General features: G+C 43.1%; 1 protein-coding gene across 1 annotated transcript in view; it reads right to left on the reverse strand.

Moving 5' to 3' along the window:
* MTNR1B (melatonin receptor 1B) overlaps window positions 1–18,199 on the reverse strand; it is a 31,800-nt gene extending 13,601 nt beyond the window's left edge. Inside the window, exon 1 of the mRNA XM_030043154.1 lies at window positions 17,916–18,199. Within this exon, the coding sequence (XP_029899014.1) occupies window positions 17,916–18,126 (211 nt within the window). The 5' untranslated portion in view covers window positions 18,127–18,199. The remainder of the gene's footprint in view (window positions 1–17,915) is intronic.
* Window positions 18,200–18,824: the final 625 nt, after the last annotated feature.

Consider the following 18,824-nt stretch of genomic DNA (forward strand, 5'->3'; position numbering starts at 1 on the left):
ATTTTGTACAAACAAAAACCATGTTTTGTTTTGTTAGGCTGGTTGGTTTGTGTTTGGGGTTTTTTTTAATATTCACTAGCAGATTAGTTGAATTAAAAAAAAAACCCAAACCAACAAACCCCAAAACATAAAATAATTCTGTTTTGAAATATAAGGCTCAAGATATTACAGAAGATATTCAAAATATGCAGCAGATTTATCAAGTGAGTAAAATCAGAACTATTGCAGACTATGGGACATACTCAGCACCAGTTAGCCAAGAGATTTGGTTAGCTGTGATGAGGTGCATCTTGTAGCTTTGCCCTGTAGACCTATTTAAACAGAACAGAGCATTTTGACCAATATAAATGTTGGGATCTCGTCTTATGGAAATGAAGACATGCAAATGGTAATTTCCACAGTGATTTACTCAACTGCTCTGTGGGGCTCCAGATGAAGGACTCACAGCATGTGACTGCTACAGAACCAGAAACAAATACATGCAAAGCATGTACATGCAAACTAGTTACAGATGCAAAAAGAAATCAAGTCTAAGCCCATTGTTGCTGCTATGTACTTGTATGGAGTCCTATGTTCAACTCCCAGACGCAATGGGGGATCCTAAGACAGTCTTGGAATTCTATAAAATGGGATTTGATACACTGCAGTAAGTATAGGATATGGGAACATCTAATATGGGGAACACCTAGGCTGACAAGTTGCCAACGCTTCTAACATTCTCTGGAGTCCCTTCATTATGATCTTCTTTTCCCTTCACTTGTTTCCTATTTCACCAAGGAAGAAAATAGATGATGAAAACGGCCATTATAAACTTTCTGTGAGGTTTTTTGCTCTGAGCTTTTGGAAGGCCTCATCACTGTACTTGCATAGGGAGATGAATGTCTTCAGAAGCTGTTGTCAGTCTGTGCCATCTGCTTCTTTTGGAAACAAGGTCTTAAAGCAAAGTACACTGACATGATTCATCTTATCGTGATACTCATAGGTTTGTAAATAGCATGTAAACAGATGAGTAAATAAAATGCTTTTACAGAAAGTGATTGTGTAATCTCTTCTAGATTATTAGCTGGTTTGTGTTTCAACTTAACACAGACAAAGTGTGTAATGATCATTTCCTGAATTAAGGTCTTTTCTGAGAGCCAGTAAAAGCCTTCCAAAATCACTGGACAAACACTCCATTCTGGCTGGGCCTGTGAGTCATTATATTGGTGAGATAGTTAAATGCAGGGTGATAGGCATAGACATATAACCAATATAACCACAGAATCATTTATGTTGGAATTGATCTCTGGAGATCATCTAGTCCAACACTCCTGTTCAAAGAGGGGTCAACTACAGCAGGTTGTTCAGGGCCATGTCCAGTCAGGTTTTGACTGTCTCCAGCCATGGAGACTCAACAGCCTTTCTGGGTGACCTGTTCTAGTAAGGAATGGGTATACAGGATATTTACTGTTTTCACTAGGGAGTAGCGGGAAGACACTGTTAATTTGGCAACAGGTGAGGGCTCTCCTTGATCTACTAAATAGCAGAGGGTATCTAAGATCATACCTGCTACTACGTAGGTAGAGAAAAGATGTGATCGTTAAACAGTGAGCTAGAGTTGTTTGGTCAGCAGAACAGGTCCCACTCCCCAGAGTAGGCAGGGCTTTGCTTTGTTTATGCTTGTGTCGTCAGATTCCTTGTGGCAGCAGAATCTGAACAGTCTCTGACTGGACATAACGGTCTGAGCCAGACAGAGAACCTGGCCCAACAAACATTTACAGACATGAGGGGTGGAGGGTGGACTGTGGTGAGGGCTGCACAGAAAGAGGGAAGAGGCACCACATGCTAGCAGGAACGTTTTTGGAGACCAATTCCCACTGGCTTTAGCAAGGCCAGAATTTGCCTCTTTATCTCGATACTCAAATACTAAGTTCAGCTTACTCAGGTTGCAGAATCCTTTTCCACATGCTACCTTGATGATCCTTGAGCACTGTAAACTCTAACTAGCCATTCAGACTAACTTCTCGTGGGAGTCCTAGCTGTAACCCAAGTGAGCGATCTGGTGGCCTGTGGTCCAGAAAGAGCAGTGGGTGACTTCTGTCTGCATGAAGTACCGAGTTACACCTCTTTTACTGGGCAAATACACCTGCAAACTGGGTCAAACCAATGTAATTTTTACTAAGTGAGGCTTAAACGGAAATCACTTTTGTATATATTACATGAGAATGTTGTGTTTGAAGGTCATGTACTCCGCTATTTTGTTTGCTCTCCATAAGCAGACCAGATATTCTTGCTTCATATTTAACCAGGAAGCTGACTGTATAGCAAATTTTACAATTTTTATGGTCCTAGCCTACCAGGTGTTTCATAAGAGTGACTGAAGAGGATTACATTATTTTGAGATTATCTAACTAAAGGCATAATTACAGGATGTCAAATTAGTTAATATTTGCTCAACTTTGAAGCAAAAAATGCCCAGCACTGAAATTGGACTCTGGATTGTGTAGTTAATGTTTCATACCTGGGACCATAATCATAGGTAAAATCTTTTAAACTATTTCAACCCACTTACCAGTAGATTGTTTTCTCTAGGCAAATCATTATGGTTAAACCTTCTTTTTACAAGGCCTAATTCAACATCTGATTAACATTATACACATTTTGCTTCTAAAGACTGCAAAAGAAAACATAAAAAAAGAAAAGAAGGTCTTGCTTAACATGAAAACTGATTCAGAAAACAATCTGTTGCCCATGGGCTCTAACCCCACCTGTGAATCTAATAACAAACATTTTTGCAGTCACCTTAGAGGTCTTAGGTAGGCTTTGTGTCCTTGAGTAAAACTGCTCTATATTTCCACAGCACAACAGTCACTTTCCGCCACTGTATTTTATGCCAGTAAAATACCTGGGATATGCCAGTGTACTACCTGATTTTTGGCACGGAACTTTGAATTTTAAATTTTCTTTCTATCATGACCTCTAACGTAACAAGACAGAGGCATATAAAGGTACCAGTCCCCTATTAATCAAATAATTGTTGCATTACCTAAGTATTAGGCCTTTCTATTAAACGGAAAGTTCTTTAAATATAGCATTTTCTGTCAGGTGACTGTGCCGATGTAATTAAAAGTGTGAGAAAGTGTGCTGCTTTGTTTTCTCTTTTGGAAAATGATTTTTATGTTTCAGTTAAGGGTTGGACCTACTGATGCAGAAGATTCATAAGAGTTTACCTCGCAGCTGCTTTCAGTATCACTGTATACCCCAAATACAGAGTTCTGCCAACACAAACTATTTTCTTCATATTCTTTGTCAAAAGGCTATCCCTTGCTTAACAGATGACATGCAACCAAAGGCACTAATACTACTGCAAAACATATTTCCAGCTTCACTTTCTTTTCCTGTTTGGTCTTTTCCAAACTGGAGCAATAAAGGAATGGAAAACTAGTGGCAGGAAGCAATAAAAGACCACATTAAAGGTGCAGGAAATTTACCACCTTTAAACATATGTGCACCAAAAAAAAAGCAAGCTTTTCAGAAATTAGGGATCTTAGAAGTCAGGATGAGTCAAAGCCTACCTATGTGTCGGTAAGCCTGTGCTGTTAATAGAGTTCTGCCAGTTATGTCAAATGAAAATCTTTCTACCAGTACTTAGGTTAAAATACAGGGTTTTTACAGCAAGTTATGGTGTCATGCTGGAGCCTTACAGAATCACCGTATCACAGACTCTTTTAGGTTGGAAGGGACCTCTTGATATCATCTAGTCCAACCCCTCCTGCTAAGCAGGGCCAGTGAGAGCAGGTTGCCCAGGACTGTGCCCAGCCAGGTTTTCAGTACCTCCAGAGGTGGAGAATCCAGAACCTATCTGGGCAACCTGTTCCGATGTTTAACCAGCCACACAGTGAAAAAAGTTTTCTTGTGTTCAGATGAAATTTCACAAGTTTTAATTTGTACCCATTACCTCTTGTCTTCTCAGTGGGCACTACTGAGAAGAGTCTGCCTGCCTCTTCTTCACTGCCTCCCACCAGGTATTTATAGACATTGATAAGATCCCTCAGAGCTTTCTCTTCTCCAGGCTGAACTGTCAGAGCTCTCTCAGCCTCTCCTCATATGGGACAAGCTCCAAGCCCCTGATCACTTTAGTGACCCTGTAGTGGACTTCACTGCAGTAAGTCCATATCTTTCTTGCATTAGGAAGCCCAGAACTGGACACAGCACTACAGGTGTGGCCTTAGCAGTGCTGAGAGGAAAGATCATCTTCCTCAGCTTGCTGGCAACACTCTGATGCAGCCCAGGAGGCTGTTAGCCTTCTTTGCTGCCAGGGTGCATTGCTAGCTAACGATCAGCTTGTTGTCCACCAGGACCCCCAGGTCCTTTTCTGCCAAGCTGGGGTTGTTCTTACCCAGGTACAGGACTTTGCAGTTCCCTTGGTTGAACTTCATGAGGTTCCTATCAGACCATTTCTCCAGCCTGTCCCCATCCCTCTGAGTGGCAGCATGACCTTCTGGTGTATTAGCCACTCCCCTCAGTTTTGTATCATCTGTGAACTTGCTGAGGGTACGCTCTGCCGCATCATCCAGGGCATTAATGAAGAAGTTAAACAGTATTGGTCCCAGTACTGACCTCTGAGGCACACCCCTAGAGGCTTGCCTTCCTACTGGACTTCATGCCACTGACCACAGCCCCTGCCCAGGCCGTCATTCAGCCAGTTTTTGGTCTACCTCACTATCCACTTATCTAACCCCTACTTTGTCAGATAGTATATGGAGACGTTATGGGAGATAGTGTCAAATGCTTTCCTAAAGTCAAGGTAAACACCATCCAGTGTCCTCCCATCACCCACCAAGCTAATCATGTCATTGTAGAAGGCTATCACGTTGGTTAAGCATGATTTTCCATTTGTAAATCCATGGTGATTACCACCAATCACCTTCTTGTCTTTCATGTTTTTGGAAATGGTTTCCAGGATTAGTTACTCCATCAACTATTCATTACCTTATTAATGAATCAGAAGTAGTACCTTCTTATAGCATCCTGCAATTTTATTGACTGCTTGTCTTCCAACCATTAATTAAGTCAAATTTTGCTTAGGTTATGGTATAATTAATCTAAAAAGCGATAGCCGAGAATAAGACACTAATTGGAAACATGTCACATATTCTCACAGGCTGAGGCTACCCACAGGCTTGTAATACTGTCTGGAAAATAAATTATACATGAAATTTCTGGAAGTGTTGTGGAAGGCATTTCAACTCTTCAAATAAGTTCTTTTGGCCTCAGTGGTACTGGCAGTGTTTGGGGGTAAAAGAAGGAATATATAGCTGCCTCTCTTACAGTTCCCAAAGTATTTATCTCTCAGTCCTTTGCAGATGGTTTTTATTTACATTTCATGAATGGAGCACTGGGGACCTGAAAGACCATAGCACTTTAGTCAGAAGAGAACACATGATCAGCTTTGGTGGAGCTTTGAATAGTATAGTTAGCTGGTTTAGTGTAGTTACCAGTTAGTTACCTGGTTTAGTACAGCTACCAGTGAAGTTATGAGTTTTATCTGGTAGTTAGCTATGCTTTAATAGTGTAGTTTGCTGGTTCCTGTAGGAAAGTTTTGAGAAAGGTCATCCCTTTTCTTCAGAACGTACACAAGTATTCTTTGTGTAAAGCCATTAACATCTACTTTTCGTGAATTCTAACTCTGTTAGATAATAGAATTAAGCAAATTTGCACATAGGTATGAAGTGGGGGCTGTTTCTGAACATCTTGATGCCCAAAAGTTCCTTGGCTTGTCAACACTTTGGGAAATCTGTTATTTTAATTTCATGCTTACGTAGAAGTAATGGTGTGCTGACTCTTTCTGCATATCTCTGTATTCAGTATGGTGAGTAACACCCACCATTCTTAGCAGCTCTTGGATACATGAAGGATGCAGTCCTTAAGCCTGAAATCAGAATTCTTAACAGCCTGAATGAATGAGGCTGAAAACGCCCCCAGCAACGAGTGGCTTCACTTCAGAGCAGTGCAGTAGCAGTTACTGTGTAGTTTACTACATCAGAAGGGGATTGCTGAGGTGCTTTTAAGAAAATAGAGGAATTAACTTTTACCTGAGAGGCTAAAAAGCATGGGCCTCTATTTTTAAAGGACAACATGGAAGAAAGTACAAAGGTGTGTTAAAGTTGCATGCTGTCTTGCATTTGCAGACCAGAAGGTTTGTCTGACTGAAGATGGAAATTCCAGCTAAGATGTTGTGTGAAACTTTTCCTCTGTAACAATCCCAAAATTACACCCTGTGCATTCCAGTGAGTAATGCCTGATTTTAAATGAGTTGGCTGGAATGCTCAGTCTCTTGAATAGAGATTCACAAGAGTCTTAAGAACCATAAGTTGTAGTTCACGAAAAGGAGGGATGGGATAGCTCCCAGTTGGCACATGGTGACTATGCCACCTGCATGTCTTTACTTGTCTTGAAGCAAAGCAGCATGATTTATTATAACATCCTTTTACTTCTCAGTAGAAAAGCTGAATAGAGTTGTCTTCTTCTAAGAACACCTTTAAAAAGTCCTAATGACTACAATACTGATGAACCTCACTATGGGCAGGATCTGCACAGCATGAGTAGCTTGAAGAGACAGTTTTTTTTTTTAAACTATGCAGATAATATTCAGTAAGTAGATTATTTTTACTTGAATGAAAAGTAGGAAATAAAAATACCTAGATTGATTAGATTACACATATTCATAGGTGATAACCATCTGACATAAGGTCCTTTTCCCTATTTGAACTCAAATGAAATGATGTGTATACTGAGGTAACTGGAAAAATTGCTCTAGCTTTAGAATGAGAGGACACTGAGAATTTCAGGCAGGATTTGAGCAATCTTAGAGACATGAGGATGCCATTTATAGGTCCCTGTCTTTTTTGCAGTGCTATATTTTACAATTTGATGCTAGCTCTGAACTTATAATTAGTTAACATAATTATGTATTATGCAGATTTTTTTCCTGTTAGTCAGACTGCTAGCTCCAGTGGCTGTATGTGGTATTTTCTGACAACGATTGTTGCCTTCATTGTGCAAATATGGCAATCTAAACCAACAGATGAACAGATGTTGTTCTATAGCAGAAAGATGACAATGTTTGTGGAAGTGTCATGTAATATTATTATAATCTTCATACAGGTATTTAAACATTGAAAATGAGTCAAGTCCATAAAAAGTAGCTGAAAAAATCAGTAACTTTGTGAGAAAGATTATGTTTTTCCCTCAGAAATAATTCAAGCAGCATTTATTAAAAAGGGTAATCAAATACCTCTATAATTAATAAATAATTAAAAGAGAATCCCAGCAATCAAGATCCTAGTCATTTGATGAATGTGTTTAGGCTGTTGTTATCTGTTGTCATGCCAAGACGTGACTGTCCCGTATGCAGCTGAAACGTCAGGAAAATGCTGATTCTGTGATACAGCTCAGTCCTTATCAGTATGGAGACCAAAAGTAAATCAGAAGATTCCAAAGCAGCTATTGTTGTTAAGGAGGAGAATGGAATGGCACACACAGTGATTTAGATATATTTCTGTTAGCTTTTGCTGTCAGGAAATCTGTTTCATGCCCATATCAAGGCAGGAGTTTAAAAACTAGAACAACTGCTCAGAATGACTTTTAGGAAGATGAAAATTACCATAGCATTTCTTAGTTTCTGCAAAGGAAAAAATTGGTTTTGTTCTATCAGTCTAGGGTAACACAGCTGTTTTAATATGTATTCTTGGGAATAAGGCAATGTACTTGACAGTCTATGTCAAGGTACCAGTATGTGCTTGTAAAGGATAACTTCTAAGAAGCTAAAATCTGGAGCATATGTGAAGATACTGGTACACAGAATAGATCTGAATTGGAGTAGGAGTAGAATTTACTCCTAGAGGCAGACAACAGGTTATCACTGATTTAATGAGATGAATGTAGTCTCCTATAACATCCTCAATAGAATGGTTCGAGTCACCTGGTGAATATATATCTGCTAAGAATAGTTGAAAAAATTAGTCTTTTAAAATGAGCTGTCCTGACTTTGTGTGAGTAGATTTGGTCTCTTAGCTCTTTGGCTGATTGTGTCAAAGAGCACCATGAATCCGTGAATTGCTTCTGCTGGTCCATCCAAGAATAGATCTTTACTGCAGAGAGGTCATGCCTCATGCAGGCAGTGAGTCTTGCAAAAAAACCCACCAGTCCAGAGTCCAGGAGAGAGCTGGCAACAAAGGGAGTGCTGCTAAGACATGTTGGAGTTACCATATGACAGCTGCTAAGAGGTCCTTCTAATTTCCTGTATCTGAGGGTACGTTTGCATTGGTTATTTCAGGGACATGTGAGGAAACTTATTCATACTCCGAGCTGAAAAAAAAAAGCTGTGTGACTGTGTTAGACTTGGACCTATGGAGAGCCTGGGTATGGTGCTGCAGGCAAAGCATCACACTAACATCACCTTTTGCTTTTCCTTTTGCTCAGAACATGAGTAGAGTGGACTTGTGCCAAATGAAATACACAACATAAATATTCCCTTAGATTCTTCCGTTACAGGTTCAGGAAGACCCTTATACTTCTCCAGTTCCACCAAGTGCTTATCATTCTATTTCCTTTAAAGATAAGCACACCAATAGCTCCATTACCAAGTGGAATAGAACTTAACATTATGTTCTAAAATAAAAGTGTCTTGGAGCTGATCTTGGCGATATACTTCCTATTCACTTATCAATAAATAGATTGCTTCCTCTACAGGATAAAAGAAAATTATAATTTAAAGCTATCATCTAATATGGTATTGTCAGGTCCTTCAAAGGAGGATACAGAGTGCCCTATAGCTGTAGAATAACCTGTCTGGGATTACAATTTTAACCTAGTCCTTAGTTGCTAGAATTTGGTTTATACCTGCCACTAATACATGCCATACTTTCTCCAATTTTTGGTAGTGTTAGCCATTATGATTTTGAATGCTCAGAATATTCACAGAAGAGACAGTAGTTCTTTACATTTACCAAATTCCTGACTTCCACAGTTTACTTAGCGTTTGAGAAAGTGACTTCCATTTTAGTATTCTCCAACTCCAGATTATGCTGAACGTGTCCTTGGTCTTGTGTCATGATTCTCTAGATGAAAAAAAGATGATTCTAGTCTATCTTCTCTAAGGCTATCCATTATTTTATATACAGTGTCATACAAAGCCATCTCCTATTGCTTTTGAAAAAACTGTTTATCTCCTCAGGATTCCCTGTGATGCAGATTCATACAGAAGTTATTTTTCTCCTTTATGATGTTTCTGTACTCCTAAATGCTTCTTTCAATCCCTTTAGGCAGATAATTTCCATACAAACTTTCTACTTCCAAAATATTTTAAAATTCTATATTATTTAGATTTCTTCTCATCTAGAACATTCTTAGGTCTCTGATTTTCACTTTTTCCAAATTTACTTGCAAGGTTTACTTCCCTTCACTGAAGGATACTTCCTTTGTTAAAGTAATTTTCCTAATTTGCAAATGAACAATACTGGCTTTTCACTTTGCTCTTCTACTTTTGTAATTATTAACAGGTTAACAAAGTCTAAAGTTATTATTTTATAAGCAACTTTGAAGATTTGTTTTCTCAGCTGGTTACTGTTTGAACCAAGTCTCACAGAAAAGAGAATGGACTTGGTGATGAATTTATTCTGTTTCCTCTCCAAGAAGACAGTAGAAGTGTATTTAGAAGTATGAGATGAGTCATGGGCACATGACTGAATAATTCTAGAAGTGTTATAGAAAGACTTGGAATATTGATCATTTGGAGGTATCCTCTGAGAAAAGGTTTCATATCTTCATGGACAGACTTCACCTAAGCATGTGGGATACCAGCTTGCAATCCAAGCTGGCAGAATGAATAAAAAGAACTTGAAATTGAGAGATGGGAAGAGAGCCTGAGAAGGAATCATATAGTTTCTTCATTTAACACCCAGGGCAGGGGGAATTTTGGCTTCAGGAAGGTGGTGGTAACAAATATAGAAAACAGGAGCTTGAAGACTGAGGAGTTTGACTGGAGTGGTAATAAAAAAAGCAGTAGAGTGAGGAAAAGAATGCCAGGAACCTATGCAACAAAATAGGGGATCCAAAACCAGTGACAAATTAAAATCAAACTTTATGGAGATAATTCTGTTAGAATGGAATTGCATTGATGATCAGAGAAGAGAAATATTAACTGAAAGTTGTATAGTCTTCATAAAAGGATGGTGGGGTGTGTGTGTGGGGGGAAGTGAGAGCATAATATCCTGGTAAAAGCCAAAATTACACTGGGGAAGAGTTGTAAAGACAATGTGCAGGGAAGTGCGGAGAAACCTGCAATAGGATGAGATCACCTCATGGAAACAATTTAACGATGGGACAGTGCAGCTCTTCATATGTAAAGGAGATAATAAACATACTAATGGCTGTTGAGTTCTGGACATACACCCAGTAGATTTCTTCAATACAGAGTCTATTTGCCAACATACACCGGCCTTTGTTTTGATAAAGAAAAAAGACATCCCTGAAGAGCATGTCATGGAAAATAAGGTTGTATTGAAAGCAGATGAGATTATTTTGTTTAAATTAAATGGAAGAATAAACAAAACAGACATAACTAAGAAGGGGGCTTGCATATTTTAATAAATAAAAGAAGCTAATTAGGAAAGTGAAGTCAGCTGTATTGAGGAGCTTAGAGACTTGAATGTGGAGGAAGCTTGGCATTTCTTCATATTAAAGATACAAAAATATTCTCTGTAACTTGCATCCAAAAGAGGGAAAAAATATAAGAAAAAGATCCAGAAATAGCTGGAGGAAAATTTGTCTCACAAGGATACCAGGGGCAAGAAATGAGGCTAGAAGGAACAGGAAAAGATACATCCATCAAAGAAAACTGCTAGAGAGAGCAAAAATGGATAAAATGGGAACTGACAGAAACCCTAAACTTCATTGGCTTTGCAAAGACTTCTAAAATGAATAAAATGCCCTTTCACCACATTAACAAAGGAAAAAGGGAAGAGGAGTTGCTGGGAGAGGGGGAATCTGAAAATCAACTTAAAATGGCTGCTGGTCTGAAGAAAGATTTTGCTACCATTTTTAATAAGGGCAATAATGGCAGGGTTGGGGACAAGGCAGGCTGGCAGGTGAGGAATTAACATACCTAAAATAAAGCAAAAATGTCAGAGAGATTGAGTATAGGAATTTTTTAACATCTGTTATCTCAGAGATAGTGTCATGGGTTCTGAAAGGACAGAGAGCTATATGTGGGACCTGTAAAAAGGGGCTGAATGTGTTCTCTGGTCCTCACTGCCTGTAGGGAAGTGCTGGTTTCTCTCAGGCTGTGGCACAGAGCTTGGCTCCCACATGCATCCCAAAGAGCAGTTTTGCCATGACTCACCTGCAGCTGCGGTGCTCTCACACTTTACTACTCATTTCCTCCTCCCTTGCTATGGTGCTGGCACAACTGCTGGGGTTTTTTTTGCATGAATGGTGCTAGCAATAAGTCAGAAAAACATTTAGGCAGGGAGTAATGAGAAAACTAAAACAGTGTTGCCACCTCTGGAAGATTTGTTTGTCTACCACAGAGTGCTACCGTGTGCTAACATGGTACTCGTATTTAAGGTGGTGAATCGGCTGCAAAGGAAGAATGAATCGAGAAATCTTTGGGCTTCTTAATCTCATCCTAATTGTAGGCAAGGCTGCAGAAACAATTTTGGAAGGAAAGGAAAATTAAAGTTGCAGGTAAAGACAAATGGAATAAAATTCAATGTGAGCTTACACGAGGTGGCTGTACCAGCTAATCTGATCATCTTTATTTAATAAAAGCTGGCCTTGGACTTTCTGTACCCGGGAGGTTGCTCTAAACTGATCTAGCCTTGGAAACACATATGCTAGGATACCACACACAGTGTGTTGATACCACTGCCTGGATGGTGATGAAAGAAAATTGTTGGACCAAAGGGAGATAACCTACGTTGAACTGATTCTGTCTGGTTCAGAAGTATTATGTCACAAAACACAAAGAGAACTAATGAAATTTTGTGATAATACAAAGTTGAGAGCCCACACTGATACAAGGAAATGTCAAGATCTTTTTTTCCTTGAGGACTAAAAGAGCAGAAAGTGGATAGAGTATAATAGCATGAGGTATGATGTCAGGTACTGAAGGAATAATAATTGTGTGGACTGAAAAGATGTCAGAAAAAGAAGAGCTGCATTAGCAAGTGACTGCACCAAGAAGAGTCATCTATATGATGCTATCACATAGAAAGAAAATGTGGCTCCAAGGCATACCAGGTCCATTTTGTCCACCCAGGGAAAGTCAGAACAGAATAGAATGTTAATATTATTTTCTTGAAGGTATTGGTGGTACTTCACCTGCATTACTGTGAACAGTTCAGTTTTCTCTTGTTCAAGACAGGTTAATTCAGCTGGAATAGGTGAACAGAAAGGCCTAAAACAGTCAGGGAAATAAAGACCCTGGTTTATTAGAGGAGACTAAAAGCATTTGGCTTGTTCACCATGGAAAAACAAAGGTTGACAGGTAAATATGTGTTTATTCTCCATTAATATGGCACAAGAGCTCTCACCAGGTAGAGAAATGATCCATCCAAGTTAAATGATAATTATAGTTATACAAATAAAAATATCCACTATAAATTAGCAACTAATAAGCACAAAGTTAAAACAAAAGAAACCACAATAATAAGCACAAAAGAAAAAGTTTGATCCATAGTATTATTACAAAGAGATACAAGAGCTTTATTATAAGTGTCAGTTTAAATGAACTTTTGTGAATGTTGAAGCCAATTTCCCATTAATTTCTTAGTATTGAGCCGCTTCAAGGCTAGAGATCCTGAATGTGAGAGAGAATGTGAAGACCAAACATACCTAGTCCCAGGGCTAAGAAGTCCATGGATCTAGGGTTCAAGAAATCAGGAGTACAAAATCTGAAACCATAAGAGTGGGATCTCATGCTCTGCTCATCAAAATATGTTCTTGTCAGCATCACTGCTCATATTAAAAGACAATTTCACCAAATGGTTTCAGGACCCAGGAAGCATATTGAACATTTCAGTGGTATCAGTAATGATTTTTTTTTTTATGTCAGTCTTATTTGGATCAATATGATCTCTTGGAGGACAGGCGGTGAGGAGGAGGAAAGTGTGCAAATTTATAAATGGAACTTGACAAGTTACTAGAAGAATTACATGATGACTTCACATGTTGATTGCTTCTCACCTAAATGTAGGTGACTACATTGAGATAGTCCCTCTTGATTCTCTTTAGTTTTAGGGGAGAGAAATAAACATTTTTATGGGCTGAATCATGTCATCCTAATGTAGATGTCAAAAATAAGTTAGATCACCTATGCCCTGAAAATGCTTATTTTTCTCCATTGATTACAAAGGGAGCCCGAGGGAAGAAGTTCAGAATCAGATATCTCCACTGTAATCTTCTAAGAGATGAATTTCCACCCCAGGAGACAACTGTCCTCTATCCCAGTGGACAGGAATAATAACAGGGGAGGAATAAAGGAGAGAAAGAGAACCTGTGTGGCCAAAGAAATTAAGAATAACTGAGAACAGCATATAACAATGTAGGAAACGTACACTCAGCTATATTAGAGATGTGGAGTGAAGGCTATGGAAAGGGAAATAGCATGGAAAAAGAGTACAAGACTTGGTCATATTGCCAAACATGTTTATTTAGTAGGCAGATGAGTACCAAAATTACAATTCTATGTGCAAGAATATTTTATTTTGTATGGATGTACAATGAGAAGTATTGTCCATCTCTACAGCCACACACATTAGATAGAACTAAACATGCAAATACACACATGTTCTTACAGGTAAAAGAAACATGAATTTTGATTTAATTTGTGTTGCAACAGCACCTTGCCATTCAAATGGAAATCAGGGTCTCATGGTGCTGTGTTAGCTGTTATATATAGAAAGGAAAATAGCGGAGAGAATGAAGAGAGTTGACACAATGCACTAAAAATATCACCTTCTGCTAATGTATTCTTTGGCAGAGCACCAAGGTTAATATTAGGCCTTCTGCCAAAAGTCAAAGGGTCACAAGTCCTCACTACTCTTTGAAGTGATACTGAGTTAATGTGCCCAATTCTCAACTCTCGCTGATTTTATGCTGGCTTTAAGGCCGATGAAATACAAATGGTTTGCTTTATCTCCTTCCTGTGGGAGATGCCTTGCCAGTTCCCACCTTCTGAAGTGCTTCCTACTGGGTTCTTACGCAGCCCATAATGTTATGGTTATAGGTATGGCTATACAAATGCATCCTGAAATTCTTAAAAGCATCTAGTGGTTTTGATTGACTTGGTGGGCCTTCAGGATACTTGACCATCCAGCAGTTTTTGTTGAGCACACGTAAACTTTAACACTTCAAAAGTTTAGAATAGTTGCTTTTGAAAATTCAGAACACATTTGACATTTTGAATAGAAAGACAGGCTGATTTATTTTATTATTTCCATACACAAAGTTTTATTTAATTTTGTAGTGTGTTGGACAAAGTTACTCCCCTCCCAAATTAGAAATGATAAAAGCATTGATTTCTTTAAATTAAATCACTTTTAGAGATCAGAAGTTGCTCAGCCTCTCACAGCAAGACTGGGTGCAGTTATGTAAGAAGACAAGCATGTTGATTCATACCAATTATACTATGCATTACTTGGAAGAGCCTTCACAAATTTTCCCCTCCCCCTCCAAAAACAAATTTAAACGTGGGAAAGAGGCTTCTGTGTGCTATGAAACAATCCTTCTGTGGTAAGGTTGGCAAAATTCCCACTGTTTAAGGAGTGAATGAGCAATCTCTAAAAGCACCAGTCCTACCCATTCTCCCTTTCTCTCCTGCTGAGCATAATACTTACCAGCATAAAGGCTAATGGGTCATTTTATTTCACTCCATTCTTGCGCCTCATTATATAACAGCATTAAAATAGATTTGCTTTTGATCATGCTTTAATTTTAAGGAGAGTGATGCATAATTACATTGTTTGCAATTATCAGGTTTCTCTGTAAAGCCTAGGACAGAATAGAGTTGATAAATCCTGGAAATATGCTAAAGTCTTGTTTTGCTTTCTGAAGGAAAGATTACTATTTGTACTAGAGAAGTGGGCAGAGCTGCTTAATTTATTCTTCATACACCTGGGGCTTATCTGAAGTCCCAAACTCTCATCCTTATCCAAGAAAATCTCTCATTAGCTTCTTCAAACAGAATTGAGTGTTCATGGTGCTATAGCTCTTCCTTTTTTCGTCGTCACCTGGACCACCTGTCTCTTGTCACAACCATTCCGCTAGCTTCATCTTGTCCCTCTCTGACACCCCTTATTACAAGTCTAATGCCTTTCATGCCATTTTTCCTCACCATTTCACTTTCTACCACATCCGCTCCCCTTGCGAGTACAAACATGTTGTTTCTGGTTTGCTCAGGAAGTAAAACCTGTAAGTCCACCTGCTTGTCCATCTTCTCTCCTTCTTGGAGGCTAAGGGCTCCCAAGCACTGTCTTAGCTTTCCACCACCTCCCCATTCCCTCCATCACTCCACCCACATCAGTTTGCAGTCCTCTTCCACTCTGCTCCCTCCTTAAGAAATTTTCTCTGAAAAGACCTCTGTGGACATTTACCAAACTATCCTCTTCCAGCTTCATCCCTGAGAGTCATCTCTCCCTGATGGGAAACTAAGAACTGGCAATTTAAAAGGTATTTAACTTTATGAAGATGACGCAGAAGGAACTCCCTGCTATTCTTCATGGTACTTATCAAAGATGAAGAGATCCTTGGGACAGGGTCAGTGACATCGCATTAAGGATGATCCTAGGAGGAGATCAGTTAGTAGGTATTTGAATAAGACCACCACGTCCTATTTAAACAGTCTTAGGACGCCACAGAGCACTTTGATCAGTATCTTGAAACTTACTCTTCCAGTCCAAACCCTCCCCTCTGCTGTCGTTTGAACGAAGGAAGCGGTTCAGAAGAAAGCCCCTTTTTTGCTTCCCCCATCGGCCGGCATTTGATGCCTCGGGCCGGCCGCGCTCTCCAGCACAAGCCCGTTGCCTGGGTGCTCGCCGCCGCCCCCCCCCCCCCCCCGAGCCCAGGCGCGAATCTCTCCGGGAACGCGCCTTCCCCCGCTCGCCCCCGGCCCGGCGCTGCTCGGCGGCCACGGCCCCCGCTCGGGGAACGGAGGACTCCGGCTCCCGGCGCTGCCGGCTACCGGGGAGTGCCGCCTTCCCCGGCTTTACCGGCCCCGGTACGGCTCTGCTACTCCCGGTAACGGCTCGGTTCCCTTGAACGTAGAGCCCCGGTACAAGCCAAAGGAGCGCGCCCCGTGCCCCGAGCAGCTCCCTCCCCGTTTCTTCCCGTGCTAACCCAAACCACGCTTTCAGGCGTCCTCAAGTTCGGCGCTGCTCCGTGGGGTGTGATCGCTCAGCCCCGCGTAAACGGGACCCCCCGGCACCCCTCGCATGCAGTTAGACGTGTAATGATTAGGGAGAGGGAGCCTCACCCCTCTATAAACTGCTTCTGTTCCTAAGCATCGTTTAATTTAGAACAAAGGCGAACGAGTGCCTACTTCCAGGTAGCAGGAGCTCTAGTCACTGCACGTGAAACACGACAGAGCTCGGGAAGCGACACCCATTCAAAAAAAAAAACCAAAACAAAACCCGCCACAAACAAACCAAAACCACCCGCGAGAAACAAGTCAGCAGCTCTCCCTCCTTCCCCTTGGTGAAGCAGCACCCCGCTGCCTCTTGGGCGTGGAGCTGGACCGGGACGATCCAGCTGAGAAGCGCAGGGGCCGTTGTGATGTTGTGACCTGACTTCACTCAGCTCTCAGCAAAGTTTTGTCACCCCGACCTGCGTGCGCATCGCAAAACGACGGCATTCAAGACCCGATGAAGGGAGCGGTTTCGGGAAGTGCTTGGTGCTACGAGAATTTTAGTAGGTACGCCACTATTTCGGGGGTAGCACCTTATACTGCACCAATAACCAACAGCCGGCCGAGTGCAGGTATGCGAGCAGCAGCCGAACTCTGAGCATCAGGTAACAACCGGCAGCATCAACAGGGCGGGGGGAAGAGACTATCCGCATGCAGCGGGACATACGGGAATCGGGTAAGAAGCTGGCCGGAGGGAGGCAAATCGGAGAAGTTGATGCTAAACTACAGAGTTTCGTAGTTTGAGAGACGTGTAACTAGCCCAGCAAAGATGAGAAGAGAAAGCGAATAAGTTTAGCAAATCAAACACGCAGAGCCACATGTCAGCACACACAAAGAAAAACTATAGACACGATTCAGGAAAAACACCCCACTTTATTTGCTGCTTTCTGGTTGAAGGATATTCGGTGAGGAGACAAGAAGCAAGACGATTTCGATTTCCTGAAAGACTATCGTGAACTCCGATGAAGACTCCGGAGCGCGGGCTGAGCCGCTTTTCCACGCGGGCACAGCGCCTCGTCTTCAGAAGTACTCCTTAAGCAAGTTTTAAAGTTCCTTCTTCCTTCCTCCGACCGTTTTGGGCACGCTCTTCGCCGCCGGTATTTTAATCGGATGGCACCGATTCCCCTCATCGGTAGCTCCGTAGAGACTACACAATGCCTCATTAAGAGCCGCTTAATGACCCGCATTCCCCCCGCAAGGCAGGACAGCGCACAGGCTAAGGGGAGCGCGGGGGCAGGCTGCTGGGGAGGACTGCCACAGGGCTCAGCGTTTGGAGGTCCCTGCGCGCACGGCAGGGCAAGAACCGATAGCGGGGCACTCCTCGGTCCCCCGCCGTTAGCAGGCGGCCCGCCCGGACTCCACAAGCGGGCCGGTCCCCTCGGGGCACCGAGAAGCGGGGCCCAGGGTGCCCGCGGGGCTCCGGGGGCTCGTTACCACCCGCCGGGGCGGGTGCCGGGGCTCGAGCCCTTACCTGAGTTCCTGAGCTTGCGGTTCTTGAAGACCGAGACGATGACCAGCAGGTTGCCCAAGATGTCCACCACGGTGGTGAAGATCAGCACGCTGGAGAGCACCGTCACCACCCAGGCGGGCCGCGGGGCACCCGCCGCCTCCCGCTCCGCCAAGCCGAAGCGGCCTCTCCCGCCCGGGTCGCAGCAGTTCCTCAGGGAGCCATTCTCCAGCATCGCCGACGCCCAGTCCCCGCGCCCCGCTCCGGCCGCCTCCTCGCCTCCGCTGCCCTCAGCCGCGGCTCGGCGACCCCGCTGACTGGCCGCGCGGGAGGGCGGGAAGGCTTTTAACGGCCGCGCCGGGCGCGCTGCCCCTCCCGCTGCCCGGCGGGGCTAGGGGCGGGGCTAACGCCCCCCCTCCCTTGAGGCGGTACGGGAAAGCCCGGGGGCGGGGCCCGGGCGAAGTGCCCGCCCCCGGCCCCGCCCCGGCGGGCGGTGGCTGCGGAGGGAGGGGTGCGGGGGCGGTTGGCGGGAGCGGCGCCCCTCGGCGCTGAGGGGCGGGGGGCGGCGGCGGCAGGGGCAGGGGTAGGGAGGTGCCGGGGCGGGAGCGGGGCCCAGGGGCAGCGGAGGCCGCCGTGGCCGTGCTCGGTCATCCTCGGCGACGGCTTGCGTGGCCGGAGAGCGCGGGAGAGCCGCGGGGACAGGCGAGGGCGGCGAAGGGGCCGGTCGCCCGGCGGCGAAGCCCCTCTCCCTCAGTGCTGCTCCCGGCAGCGGCCCCCGGCCTCGCCTGGCGGCCGCAGGCGGCTTCCCGCCTCGGGGGGAAACCTCCGCCTTCCGCGGCGGGGAACGGGGGGGCGGTGGGGATTTTGTTTTCTCCCGAGGCTGGGTGCATTGCGTTCCCGGCAGTGCCAGGCCAGGGAACCCCGTTCCCCTCA

This window comes from Aquila chrysaetos, chromosome 19 (genome assembly GCF_900496995.4).
Source record: "Aquila chrysaetos chrysaetos chromosome 19, bAquChr1.4, whole genome shotgun sequence".
In the NCBI taxonomy this organism is placed as follows: domain Eukaryota; kingdom Metazoa; phylum Chordata; class Aves; order Accipitriformes; family Accipitridae; genus Aquila; species Aquila chrysaetos.